Source organism: Polypterus senegalus, chromosome 8 (genome assembly GCF_016835505.1).
Source record: "Polypterus senegalus isolate Bchr_013 chromosome 8, ASM1683550v1, whole genome shotgun sequence".
NCBI lineage: Eukaryota > Metazoa > Chordata > Cladistia > Polypteriformes > Polypteridae > Polypterus > Polypterus senegalus.
In genome coordinates this window covers 94,878,771-94,892,171 of record NC_053161.1, presented here as the reverse complement: position 1 = coordinate 94,892,171, position 13,401 = coordinate 94,878,771, and the positions used below count along the sequence as shown (strand labels likewise).

General features: G+C 38.4%; 1 protein-coding gene across 4 annotated transcripts in view; it reads left to right on the top strand.

Annotated features, from left to right (window-relative positions):
* LOC120534137 (hepatocyte growth factor-like) overlaps positions 1 to 13,401 on the top strand; it is a 94,971-nt gene that overhangs the window by 65,749 nt on the left and 15,821 nt on the right. For 3 of the 4 annotated variants that reach the window (XM_039761455.1, XM_039761456.1, XM_039761454.1), the window contains exons 14-17: positions 6,055 to 6,129; positions 9,679 to 9,828; positions 10,000 to 10,106; positions 11,957 to 12,099. In XM_039761455.1, coding sequence (XP_039617389.1) covers positions 6,055 to 6,129; positions 9,679 to 9,828; positions 10,000 to 10,106; positions 11,957 to 12,099 — 475 coding nt within the window. Of the gene's footprint in view, positions 1 to 6,054; positions 6,130 to 9,678; positions 9,829 to 9,995; positions 10,110 to 11,956; positions 12,100 to 13,401 lie in introns of those variants that run through there. The other variant, XM_039761457.1, reaches the window with a different exon arrangement.

Here is a 13,401-nt window from a genome sequence, read left to right as displayed (position 1 = left end):
TGGTATGTATGTATATATATATGTATATATGTATATATGTATATATATATATATATATATATATATATATATATAGTATATAGTATATATATTACTATATGTATATTAGCAAAATACCTGCGCTTTGCAGCAGCGAAGTACTGCCTTAAAATTTTTATTAAGAAGAAAAGTAAACCTTTTTAAACTGAGGGAAAATATACCAATAATTATTTGTCATTGATCTCTTTGTATATCATGTTGTCAGTTAGTCCCTCCGGTTGTATTATGAGCTGTGCGCTGTGCGCTGAGCTTACTCTTGAGCATGCAACGTACAGTTGGCCATGTGAAAAGTAATCTTGCTTCAAATCTCACAGCTTGGATTGCTGCTGTCATAATCGGTTTGAGTTTCATGGTCTGTTTCAATTATGACAGTATTTGCAGGACTTGTTGTGTTGAAGTGACATTCGGCATCTGTCAAGCGTTGTAAGCATACAACCAGTTTCATCGATAACTTCGCATCCAGCTTTTGACAGCTGAAACATTCATAAACATCAAAGTGTCCACTTCTGAAATCGTCACCTGTGAATCTAAGATGTTTAAGAGGCATTGGCGGTTGTCCAAAGGTGTAAAATATTTGGCCATTTCGGTACACTTGAAAGCGACAACTGAAAAATTCAGCGGCAGCCATCAATTCACATGCAGAACCATAGGTGAAGGGCTTAAGCATTTCACTCTTTTAGTGCTCCTGTGTAGTATAATTATCTCCTGTACCGTCATCAGTCCACACCTTGAACCTGTCCCAGTCATTCAATACATAAGACACAATGTTTCTCTGAATATCAAGAGTGAGCCTGATATGGCTGTGCAATATGTAACACAGAGAATGGAAAAGGCAGGTGCCATCTCCGTGCATGGAAACCACTCGGTAAGTGACAGTTGTTTGATCGATGGTGATCACCTCGATAGACATGTTAATGGGGGTACGGTTGGAACGATAAAGGAAATGGGTACCTGAACAATGTAAATTAAGTCTAAAATACCTACACAATAACTATAATCGTAATAAACGAATAATAAAACAGCGGAGAAGCCATGGATTAAATAAAAAGGCTGAAGTTATCGGCAGGGAGATGTGAATCTGGTGGCGAAGCAAGGAAGGGAATGTAGAGACCGGAGCGACGGATGGCCTTATATAGGCAGGCAGCCAACAACGTGACCGAGCTGCAGGCTATGGACGTATATATATGTACGTAAGTAGGATTCAGTTAGCGTTGGGAACCCGCGTACCAAATTTCTTGAAGATGGGCCCATAAGTAACAAAGACCGTTCGAAAGTTCAATATGGCGGCCGACAGTTTCGTCATACCACCGAAATAAGTACGTACATTGGTTTCGGTTAGTGCAGGGAAGCTGCCTACCAAATTTCGTGAAGATGGGGTCAGCCTTCTACCTACACGGGAAGTTGGAAAATTAGTGACATTGGAAAGTTCAATATGGCGGCTGACAGTGGCGTCATACCACCGAAATAAGTACGTACATCGGTTTCGGTTAGCGCAGGGAAGCCGCCTACCAAATTTCGTGAAGATGGGGCCATAAATAAGAAAGTTCAACATGCCGGACGTTGTCAACCGTTATGACCGTTACGTGTAAAATTTTGAAATGAAACCTGCTTAACTTTTGTAAGAAAGCTGTAAGGAATAAGCCTGCCAAATTTCAGCCTTCTACCTACACGGGAAGTTGGAGAATTAGTGATGAGTGAGTGAGTGAGTGAGTGAGTGAGTGAGTGAGTGAGTGAGTGAGTGAGTCAGTCAGTCAGTCAGTCAGTCAGTCGGTGAGGGCTTTGCCTTTTATTAGTATAGATATAATATAAAATATACAAGTTGGGACCCAAAAATGAGAATTGTTCTTCTGGAGGCTGGAGGGATGTTAGTTGTACTTAGTGGCAGACAGCAGGTATACTGAAGGGCTCAAGCGATTGCCTGATGCTGCGTGGAGAAAATGACCTGAATTGTGGTGATAAGGCATCTGCAACACAACAATGCTCCCACCCACACAGCATTGAGAGTGTGGCTGTTTCTCACGAAAATCAGGATGACAATGGTCCCCACATCGGACCTTGTACCCTGTGATTTTTTTCTTATTCCCTAGAATGAAGGGGGACCTTAAAGGATGTACAGGTGGTCAAGAAGCAAACGGCAGAGGCACTGAAGGCTAACACTTTGCAAAAGTTTCAGAACAGTTTTGAATAATGGAAAAATGGTGGGGCAAGTGTATTGAGTCTCAGGGAGAGTTTTTTGAGAGTGATTACATTTTGGAAATGTTCTGAGAAATATACGATTTAAAAAATAATAATTCTCGTTAATTTTTGGGTCCACCCTCGTGTATATAAACTTAACTTGATTGTTAATCCATTTTCAATAGAATTGCGCTACTTTTTCCTTTTAATTAAAATTTACACAAAAGGGTTGTCAGACATGAAGGCTTTTGAGTCTGCAGAGTTGCATGCTACAGTACCCTTACTTGATGAAATTAAGGCACATTGTTTTAAATAAACATTTGCTACATAATATATATATCATGGGCACGAGAGAGAGCATCAGCGTTGGCATGGAGAGAACCCTTACGATGAATAAGCGAAAACCTATAAGGTTGAAGGTCAAGAAACTACCTAGTGACCCGTGGATTCGACTCATTGTGAAGGGCCATCCACTGTAAAGGAGCATGATCCGTCACCAGAATGAACTCCCAGCCCAAGAGGTAGCACCTCAACTGTGTAATCGCCCATTTGATCGCAAGGGTTTCCCTTTCCACCGCTGCATACCTGGTCTCCCGATCCAACAGTTTCCGGCTCAGGTACATGATGGGGTGTTCAACACCATCAATGCTTTGGCTCAGCACGGCACCCAGGCCTGTGTCCGAAGCGTCCGTCTGGAGAATAAAAGGGAGAGAAAAATTAGGAGCTTTTAATACAGTATTGGTGCTGACGTAAGAGCCTGGTTTAAATCACTAAATGCAGTGTCCACCTTGTCAGTCCATACCACATGATTAGGAGCCCTCTTCTTTGTAAGATCAGTCAAGGGCGCCGCTCTCTCTTAAAACCGTGGTACAAACCGGCGGTAGTACCTGGACAACCAGAGAAAGGCTTAGACTTGCCTCTTGGTTCGTGGACGGGACCATTTAACAATGGCATCTATTTTTGAACACTGTGGTTTCACAGTACCTCGACCCACCAGGTAGCCCAAATATTTAGCCTCTTTTAATCAAAAGAAACATTTCTTGGGATTAATACAAAGCCCGGCTTCTCCTAGTGTCCGCAATACTGCAGTGACCTGCTGTACATGTTCCTTCCATGTGCTGGAATAGATGATGACATCATCCAGATAGGCAGCACTATACGCATTATGGGGTTGGAGCACTTTGTCCACCAGACGCTGGAAAGTCACAGGAGCCCCGTGTAACCCGAATGGAAGAACACGATACTGCCAGTGTCCATTAGGAGTGTTGAACACGGTCTTGACCTTCGCGGAGTCCGTTAAATGAATCTGCCAGTACCCTTTTGTCATGTCAAGCGTGGTCAAAAATTCAGCTTGTCCAAGTCTCTCCTTGAGGTCATCCACACGAGGCATGGGATAAGCATCAAAAAGGGAAACCTGGTTAAGCGGACGGAAGTCATTGCAAAGCCTCCAACTGCCGTCAGGCTTACTAACCAAGACAATTGGGCTGGACCAGGGACTATAACTTTCCTCAATCACTCCTAGTTCTAGCATCCACTTTATTTCCAGCTCCACTTCTGTTTTCTTTGCCTCAGGAAGTCTATAGGGGCGAACCCCGGAATATAACCCCTGGTTCAGTCACTATGTTGTGCACAATCAGAGAGGTCCTTCCGGGTTTTTCACTCATCACCTCTGAGACAGACGGATAGCTGATTCCAGCTCCTGTCTTTGTCTATAAGTTAATTCCTCGCCGAAATTAAGGGTGTCTATGTGAGCAAAGAATGAGCAGCGCTGAGCGGAGGAGGGATCTGGTTCCCTCTCCTTCCACGGCTTCAGCAAGTTCACATGATAAAACCCTCCGAGAGAACATAATAAGCCCTTTTTGTTTCATCCCCAGAAACCAGCCTACGCCTGTATGTCCCCTTCACATTCTCCATTTGGTAAGTTATAAGCCTGGGGTTGTAACTGAGGAGCGGAGCCTGTACTGAGTCCTTCCTGACCCCCAAACACACTCCTCCCCCCGGAAACTCTGCCCCAGTACTTTCCTACCTGGATGTTTACATGTCCAAGCCCCGGTTTCTTCTGGGACTTCATCCTGCCGGCTACGCCACTGTCATACAAACGAGTCCAAGACATTTTAAAGGTTTGGGGCAGCCATCCGTATATTGTTTTTCCCAGGTGCAAAAGGGTTTTCTGAATCAAATACACGATGTGCATATCACAGAGTCCAAAACAGAACTGGCTATAGTAGTCCAAGATGGAAACTTTAAAGGTCTGGAGAGGAACTGACATCATCAAAGGGGCCGGACCCAGAAGTGACGTCATCAAAGGGGCCGGCTTCGCAAGTGACGTTATCAAAGGGGCCAGCTTGCAAGTGACATTATCAAAGGGGCCGGCTTCGGAAGTGACATCTTCTGAGGCGCTGGAACATTGCAGGATTTCCCGGGAAAGGTCTGTAGGGAACTGAGAAAGACAGTCAGCGTATTCCGCCGCCCCCTGGTCGGATGTTTTATTACAATTACTCATGCCTTTTAGCTGCCTCCTACTCACACGTGTGTGACAATATATATATATATGTATATGTGTGTGTGTATCAGTGCTTTGGTTAGGATGACACTTTCATGTATTTTTTTTTAACACATCACAAAACAATAATACAAAAAAGTTAAGTACGAACCTAAAGAAAGAATTACAATACACATCCTGTACCATATTTAAAGTTTCAAATTACATGTTTCACAATGCCTTGCCATATGTCAGTACAAGGTACTGGTATTAATTTTCTTGATTTATACATACCAACATTGATGCAGGGGTGGGAAGGGGGTTAATGGTAGTCCTGGAGCAATACAAATAAAAAAAGGAACAAAGATAAAAATTACATTATAAAATTAAAAAAAAAAAATTCTTCATGTCATGTTTCTGTAACATCGAATCAATGTTGTATCACATACGTGCAAAACCAAAATTAGTCTCTAGTGCTTCTGTATTTAACTAGCCAGTTTGCATGGTAGTTCACAGTGCTTATTTGCCGTAATATAAAGACAAAATTTATGCAAAGAACGCAACATAACCAAAAAAATCCCAAGTCACACCATGATTCGGCCAACCACAAAATCATTACATTTCATAGATGTGTTAAACTGTCCGAAAAGGTGAGACTATCAGAGTCTATCACTGGCAGAATATAAAGAAGCTTGGAGGTTGGCATTCGCAGACACAGCACCTCGTGAGCACTTTGGATGCATTTTTCCAGCTGCTTTGTCCCTTTGTCCGTTCATAAGGTGGTCCTATACAGCATGCCTGGGTAGCTCTCATTGCGCACCATTTGAAAACACTTCTTTAGAGTATAATCATAAATTAGTTGATGGTGATGAACATCTGAGGATCATTTGCAGAGTTTTAACTCAAGTTTTAATGTATGCCCATTTAAGAGGTGCTTATGATTTCAATTAAGTCTGTCTTTAGTATTGTGTTCAAAGTCAACAGTCGTTTCAATCGTTTAATATTACTTTGATATATCTGTGTCTGATATGCCATACCAATTTGAGAATTATTAAGTCATGAACTCTGACCTTAACTAGGGCATGAAAAACCTGATGTTATGTAGACAGTTTAAGGATCATTTGTGACTTTTTTTTATACTATGTCTTGGAATAATTTTGACAGGTTGCTCACTCCTTTGAAGATTCCCAAGAGATTATAGCTCTTACTTCTTCTCTCTTCTGAAATTTCTTTTTTGAATATAGCATTATGTACTTACATTTTTGTGCCAGTTTCACAAAAAACATTCACTTTATTATAAGACTATTTATATTTTTTAACTTTAAATTTAGTTAATTTTTTTATTCAATTTTCTACAGAAATACACACTGGTGTGGAGGATCATTAATAAGAGAGGACTGGGTTCTCACAGCTAGGCAGTGCTTTTCTTCATGGTATTGTATAGTTTTTTTCCCTTTTTCATGCCAAATCCTGCAATTAGAAATCCATTAAAAACAAATTTATTTTGCTGTTATGATGATATTGTTTAATTACAACATAAGTAAACCTCATAAACTTCTCAAAACATTAGTCACTGAGCTTAAGAATGCTAGTAATGAACAATGTTTGCAATGATGGCTCTAATGTATGACCTTATTAAATAAAATAAGATCTTTTCATGATGGTGCAAACAAATGCAGAATTGCAAAATTGGTATCCTATCAATACATCAAAATTGTGGCCAAAAATCTGCCTCAGTCAACTCCATGATGCGCCCTAAGACAGACATTTAATTAGAAAGAAAATTGAAACAAAAATCTCTGTACTTCCAAAAAAAAAAAAGTTAAAACGAAAGTACAATATCGCAGAGCATTAAAACAGCAAATTGGCAAACAAAATGTGCTTAGGTACTGTTAACATATATGACACAATAAACCTTCATATCTGTTATGTAAATTTTATGTAGATAATTACTTGCAGCTTACTAGTCATTAACCATCTTCATGCATTTTAACAGATATGGTGTTTACACGAATAAAACCTGACACATTTCCATTGTTTCACACTGTTGATAGCAGTTCAGACGCTTTTTGTTTTTTTTTTTTGTTGTGCCACATAATTAAAATATGTTTACCTCATATTTTTCCAGTGCTGTTCAACAGTGGTAAAGGTTGAATCTAAACAATTAATAATTGTAAAACACTATACAGTATTGGGGAGGTGGCACAGTTGTGCAGTGGTTAGCTTTCTTTCCTATCACCTCAAGAATTCAGAGTTCAAATCCCACATGTCCGGAATCCATATTGGCTCCATGAGTCTTCCTCCCACACCTCCAAAACGGTGCACGCATGACTGACAAATGACTCTAAATCCTATTAGGCACAGTCGATTTGTTTTTTTTTGTTTTTTTTTTTGTAAAGCTTGAGTTATTTGTATGGAATGTTATTTCATTTTAGATTTTATATATATATATATATATATATATATATATATATATACAGTATATATAGAGGAAAATCCCTGCACCAACGAAGTACTGCTTTTAAATTTTTATTAAGAAGAAAAGTAAACCTTTTTAAACAGAGGGAAAATATACCAATAATTATTTGTTAAGGATCTCTTTGTATACAACGTTGTCAGTTCAGCACACCGGTTGTAATATGACCAAGCTGTGTGAGCTTACTCTTGAGCATGCAACGTATAGTTGGCCATTTGAAAAGCAATCTTGCCTCAAATCAATGGCAACCTTTTGTAGGGTCTGTCCCTGAGACTTATTAATTGTCATCGCGAAACAGAGCCTTACTGGAAACTGGAGGCATTTGAATTGAAATGGAAGATCAGAGGGTATAACAGGGATGCCTTACTGGAAATTAGAGGCATTTGAATTGAAATGGGAGATCAGAGGGTATAACGGGGATGCGAGGAATACAAACTCTCTCCCCTGAGCAACTGCCAGTAAAAATAGTTGCCTCAATTAGGTTCTTTATCAGACACGTGACCTGAAGTCTTGTGCTGTTACAAAGTCTCGTTGGCTGTAAGGTTTTCAGTAACATTATTGGTGTCCCAACCCTCAAAACTAGATTATGCTCAGTAGTGCCTGGAGGATTCAGAGTGTGGAGAAACTCTAGAGACAGCGTGTGTATTAACTTGTGGATTTTTCTGTGAGTATTTGGTGGCAGCGTCACGAAGTGGCTTCCGCAAGACCGCGTTAGCTGCGGAGCTCAGCTCAGAGCGAAATGAAGTGAATAAAATGAGGTGAATGGCAGGGGAGATGATGATGTGACTCCCCCACCCGCCTTAACTGTCAATCCCCCCCCAAACACAGTCTCTCAGAATTTGCATAAGCACAGTCCTTCACCAGCAATTTTAACTTAGTTACAAAGTGATCAAAACTCTCGTTTATACTCTGTGTCCTCTCATTAAACTTGTATCCCTTGAATATCGTATTAGTCGTGGGCATGACAAACGCCAGCGGCAGCCTGTCTATGAACTTAATTTAAACTTTAGGTTTACACTGTGCTTTGTTTCCGAAGTAGCTGCAGTCATGAATATGCTTGTATGCGTCACTCGGCATGACAAACGGCAGCGGGAGCGTGTCTATAAACATAATTTAAACTTACGGTTTACACCGTGCTTTGTTTCCGCAGTAGCTGCACTTATGAATATGCTTGTATGCGTCACTTGCTTGATATTCTTTTTCTGCCTTATCAATTGTGTAATGCGTTTTTTCTTCAGCGCTCCTGCGGAGCTCAGCTCAGAGCGAAATGAAGTGAATAAAATGAGGTGAATGGGAGGGGAGATGATGATGTGACTCCCCCACCCACCTTAACTGTCAATCCCCCCCCAAACACAGTCTCTCAGAATTTGCATAAGCACAGTCCTTCACCAGCAATTTTAACTTAGTTACAAAGTGATCAAAACTCTCGTTTATACTCTGTGTCCTCTCATTAAACTTGTATCCCTTGAATATCGTATTAGTCGTGGGCATGACAAACGCCAGCGGCAGCCTGTCTATGAACTTAATTTAAACTTTAGGTTTACACCGTGCTTTGTTTCCGCAGTAGCTGCACTTATGAATATGCTTTTATGCGTCACTCGCTTGATATTCTTTTTCTGCCTTATCAATTGTGTAATGCGTTTTTTCTTCAGCACTCTTTGGAGCTCTTCCTTGCTCTCTACGTACTGCAAACGTTCACATGATTACGTGGGAGGCGTGATGATGCGAGACGCAACTCCGCCTTCCACAGCCATCGAGCTGCAGTCTATTACAGTATATGGACAAAAATGGGTTCCAGTTATGACCATTATGCGTAGAATTTCTAAATGAAACCTGCTTAACTTTTGTAAGTAAGCTGTAAGGAATAAGCCTGCCAAATTTCAGCCTTCCACCTACACGGGAAATTGGAGAATTAGTGATGAGTCAGTGAGTGAGTCAGTGAGTCAGTCAGTGAGGGCTTTGCCTTTTATTAGTATAGATTAGGCTGTGCATTCTATGGTATAATTAACTACTGTATATTTGTGCTTAAAAACTCAAAAATATATATATTTACATACAGTTCTTATGGTCTGGAATGGATTAATTGTATTTACATGCAATCCTATGGAGGAAATTACTTCGGTTCCACTGTATTACTGTCAGAGAAAATGACAGACATTTTACGGAAATACAAAGCACTATTACTGCAAGAGAAAATTAAAGGCACACAATACAGTGATGCATATTACAGCCACATACAAGGTCTATATACAGGTTTATGCACTACTGTTCTAGCGCCTGTTATTGTAATGGGCTTAATGTCTAGTAGATATTATTACAGAATTAGTGCTTTTGTAGCCCTATATTGTGATTACAGATATTAGAGTAGATTCTGATGCTTGTATTACTGTGAATACAACAGAAGAAAATAGTACACAAGTCAAAGGTTCAGTGTTGCTGTTATTTATAAAGAACAGGAGAACTAAACTTTTTGTTTTCATAGTATTTTTGCTTTTTTATCTTGCAGCATACCTGATTTAACAGAATATACTTTGTGGGCGGGTTTCCTTCATCTGAATGAAACAGGACGAGAGGTATCAAATAAGCAGGTTCTAAAGATATCCCATCTTGTCTGTGGGCCAGAAGGGTCTAACCTGGTGATGCTGAAATTATCAAAGTAAGGGTTTAAATAGCAATAAAAGTATTATGCTTCTGAAATAAAAAATGGAAATAAATATAGTTAATTAACAATGTATGAATTGTGTTTTGCCAGAAAAAAAAGTTAATTATATTTACACATACTGCTCTATATTTTGAATTCTCTGAAATTACTTTTTTTTTAAGCTAGGCCTGCTTTGCGCAGTGAGAATGTTAGCAATATCTCACTTCCAGGAACCGAGTGTGTGGTTCAGGAAAACACCAACTGCACAGTTTATGGTTGGGGTGAGACAAAAGGTAAGGGCTAACTCACGTTTGATTTTTCTTTTTTCTTTTTTTTTGTGGAGGGGGTGGTATTTAAAATAAATTCCCTAAAAGTGTATATATTTTAAATGCAATATAAAATAAACTGAATTAAATAAATTGATATTCACTGAATGCAGACACAGAGAACTGTTAAGAAGTTCATAGGTAAAATGCAATAACAAACTTTAAAAATTACAGTTGACAGCTGAGGAGAGGAAAACAAAAAGTCTAAGCCGCAGCATCCCTGCAGAAAATAAACCTCTGGAGGGTCCACAGTCAGTTTACAACAGGCAAAGTCGGACACAAGCACAGTTCGACTATGGCCAACTGGCCACCCACTTCCTCCTGGTCATCACATAAACTTGTGTAGGCCAACTTCTCTCCTTTGTAAACTTTTCTTATTTTGTGAGTAAAATTTTAATATATGTGTTTAAAATACATGCTTCATCGAATTTGATAGAACATTATAAAAACTGAAATGATGGGTAGTGTAATGCCTTGACTTTTGGAAGGGCTTTTTTGTACATTATAAAATAAAATACACTTTTAAAATAAACAATCTATAATGTGGTGCTTTACAAAAGCATATAAATAAAACAAAGTCTTAAAGAACTAATAAAAATAGAGATTCCATTCATTCTATAAAACAGTAATGTATATTGTTCTTTTTTTTTCTTTTTCTACTCGCACATCCTACAGTTCTTCAAATTAAAAATCGTTCTAAATGTAAAATGAAAATGAAGGCAAAAGGGTAGGAGAAGGCACTCCTCATTGTATGCCACAAAATCTGTCCACATTATGAATAGGTTTAAAATTCATATCTTACGACCAGTTTGTTATCTAAAATCAAATGCACTCATCGGTGCAAAATAATGTCAAGTTCAATTTTCAAATGTTATGAGCTGAGGATTTATGCAGTTCCTGGAATTGTCATTAGTGTCTAATGTTGGAGGCCAGCGTCTTAACCAGTTTTGCTTATTTTATACAGAGGCAGACTTACTTTATAGGCAGGCACGTGTTCCTATTATTTGAACAGATATAACAAATACAAAGTATATTCGAAGAAGTTCATTGCCACTGACACATTTCCTTGTAAAAGAAACCTGCTTTTCTAATTTAACTTTTGATCGGTTGAGAGTAACAAGAATCTGTAGCATAAACTGCCTTTTAATTGACATTCATGGTGTTCTAAATCTAACATTGTCCTGAGGGTTATGAGCAAATGAATACCATCTGAGAAATAAGCTCACTATAATCATCTATATGATGAGAGCTTCAATGCCATTCCAAAAGGTCTTAGCCTTTCCCTGACTGTAAAAATGTAATAAATGCAATGGTATGTTTTCACATTCCCATAGCCTAAGCAGTGCACAGGCTTCATTAATACGTTCAGAGATGTGCATGTCCATTTCCTTTTACTTGTCACAATTCATTAAGGGGCACTGAGCTGGTGCATGTGCCCATTTTCTTATGTTTTCATTTGTTTAGTTCCAGACTAAGTTCCAAAAGAGATCACTTAAAAGTAAATGTGTTCAATTTACAATTGTTAGTGACCTACCCTTGGATATAAAGAAAATGTGCACAGAATAGTTTTTTTTAGTACTTTTTTCATTTTTCTATACTTGTCAGAAATTGTATTGAGGATTTTTAGGCTTCAGTTGGGCCTAATGGTTTTAAAGTAAACGTACTTTTATGATGGCAAATTATATTTGAGTGTATTTCATATGCTATTGTTTATCAGCCAGCAGAAATGGGTTTCTCATTTTTCATTATTTATAGAATTTTCAAATATTCTATTCTATTAACATATTCATTTTTAAATAAAATTATTATTTTTTAAGGTACTGGGCATGATGGCATTATGAAAGCAGTTAAACTACCAATTGTTGGAAATGATAAATGTAATGAATATCACAAAGGGAGGATCACAGTAAAAGATTCAGAAATCTGTGCTGGTGGAAAGAAAGATGAAGGAACATGTGAGGTAAGATCATGATTTGGTGTTACGTAAACAAATGTGTGCATAAAATATTTAACCACCTGTGGACCTGTTCAGTTTACCTACACTGAATGTCAAATAAATGATCCACTGATTCTCTTATTTTTCTATATGGTATTTTAGTTTATTGTTTCACTTGATGAAAATGATGGTGCAATGAACACAGTTAAATAGTTGTTGGTTCACAATCAGAACTCCGCCATTTTCTGTCTAGTTTTACCACACGTTTCCTGCATCCACATGAATTTTTCTTCAGTTACCCCAATTTCCCTCTCAAATTCTAAAAGCATTCCAAGGTTAATAAGCAAATCTTGATTGGCTCTCTGATAATAGAGGCGTGTGTGATTTGCAGTGAACTGCTGTCCTGTCTAGACTTGAGTATTTGTTTGTGCTCAGTGCTGCCAGGATTGGCTTCAGCTGACTAAGATACTAAAGATGAATTAAGAAAATTCAAGCGATAGATGTTGTTTTTGCTAAATGCCTTTAAAGTATTTCAGAATAAATTGTCAGGCATTTCCTGAAAGTTATGATTTTTCCCATTTAACCACTAGAACATTATACTGCTTATACCAAAAGACAGACTATTACCACTGGTCTTTTGTTGAATTGTACTTAATAAACACATCATATAAAACACTGTGGTTACACAAAGAGACCTTCAACTGATAAGTTTTCTCTTCTGTCCTGGGTCTGTAATAGTCACCATGGAAAAGTCCACTAGTATTAAGGGAGTGTTAACAGTAACAATAACATGTAGTACGGCTTAACATTCAGATGTACACTGTGTGCACAATTATTAGGCAAGTTGTATTTTTGAGGATTAATTTTAATATGGAACAAACACAGTGCTATCAGTCAATCCAAAATGTTAATAAACCTGAAACCTGAATGTTTCACAACGGAAATGTGAGTGTGAACATCATCAGGGGAATACATATGTGCGCACAATTATTAGGCAACTATTAGTGTGCAGATTTATTATGCAACTAAAGGAAAAATGAAAATTTTCCCATCTTACTTGTTTATTTTCATCTGTTATAGTGAGAATAACAAACAAACACCTCAAAATTTACAAATAAACATCTCTGACATTTCAAAAAAAATAAATCAATCAATCAATGACCAATATAGCCACCCTTCTTTCCAATAACAGTCATAAGCCTTTCCATTCATGGAGTCTGTCAGTTTCTTGATCTGTTGACGATCAGCTTTTTGTGGAGCAGTGACTACAGCGTCCCAGACACTCTTCAGAGAGGTGTATTGTTTTTCTCCCCCGTAAATCTAGCG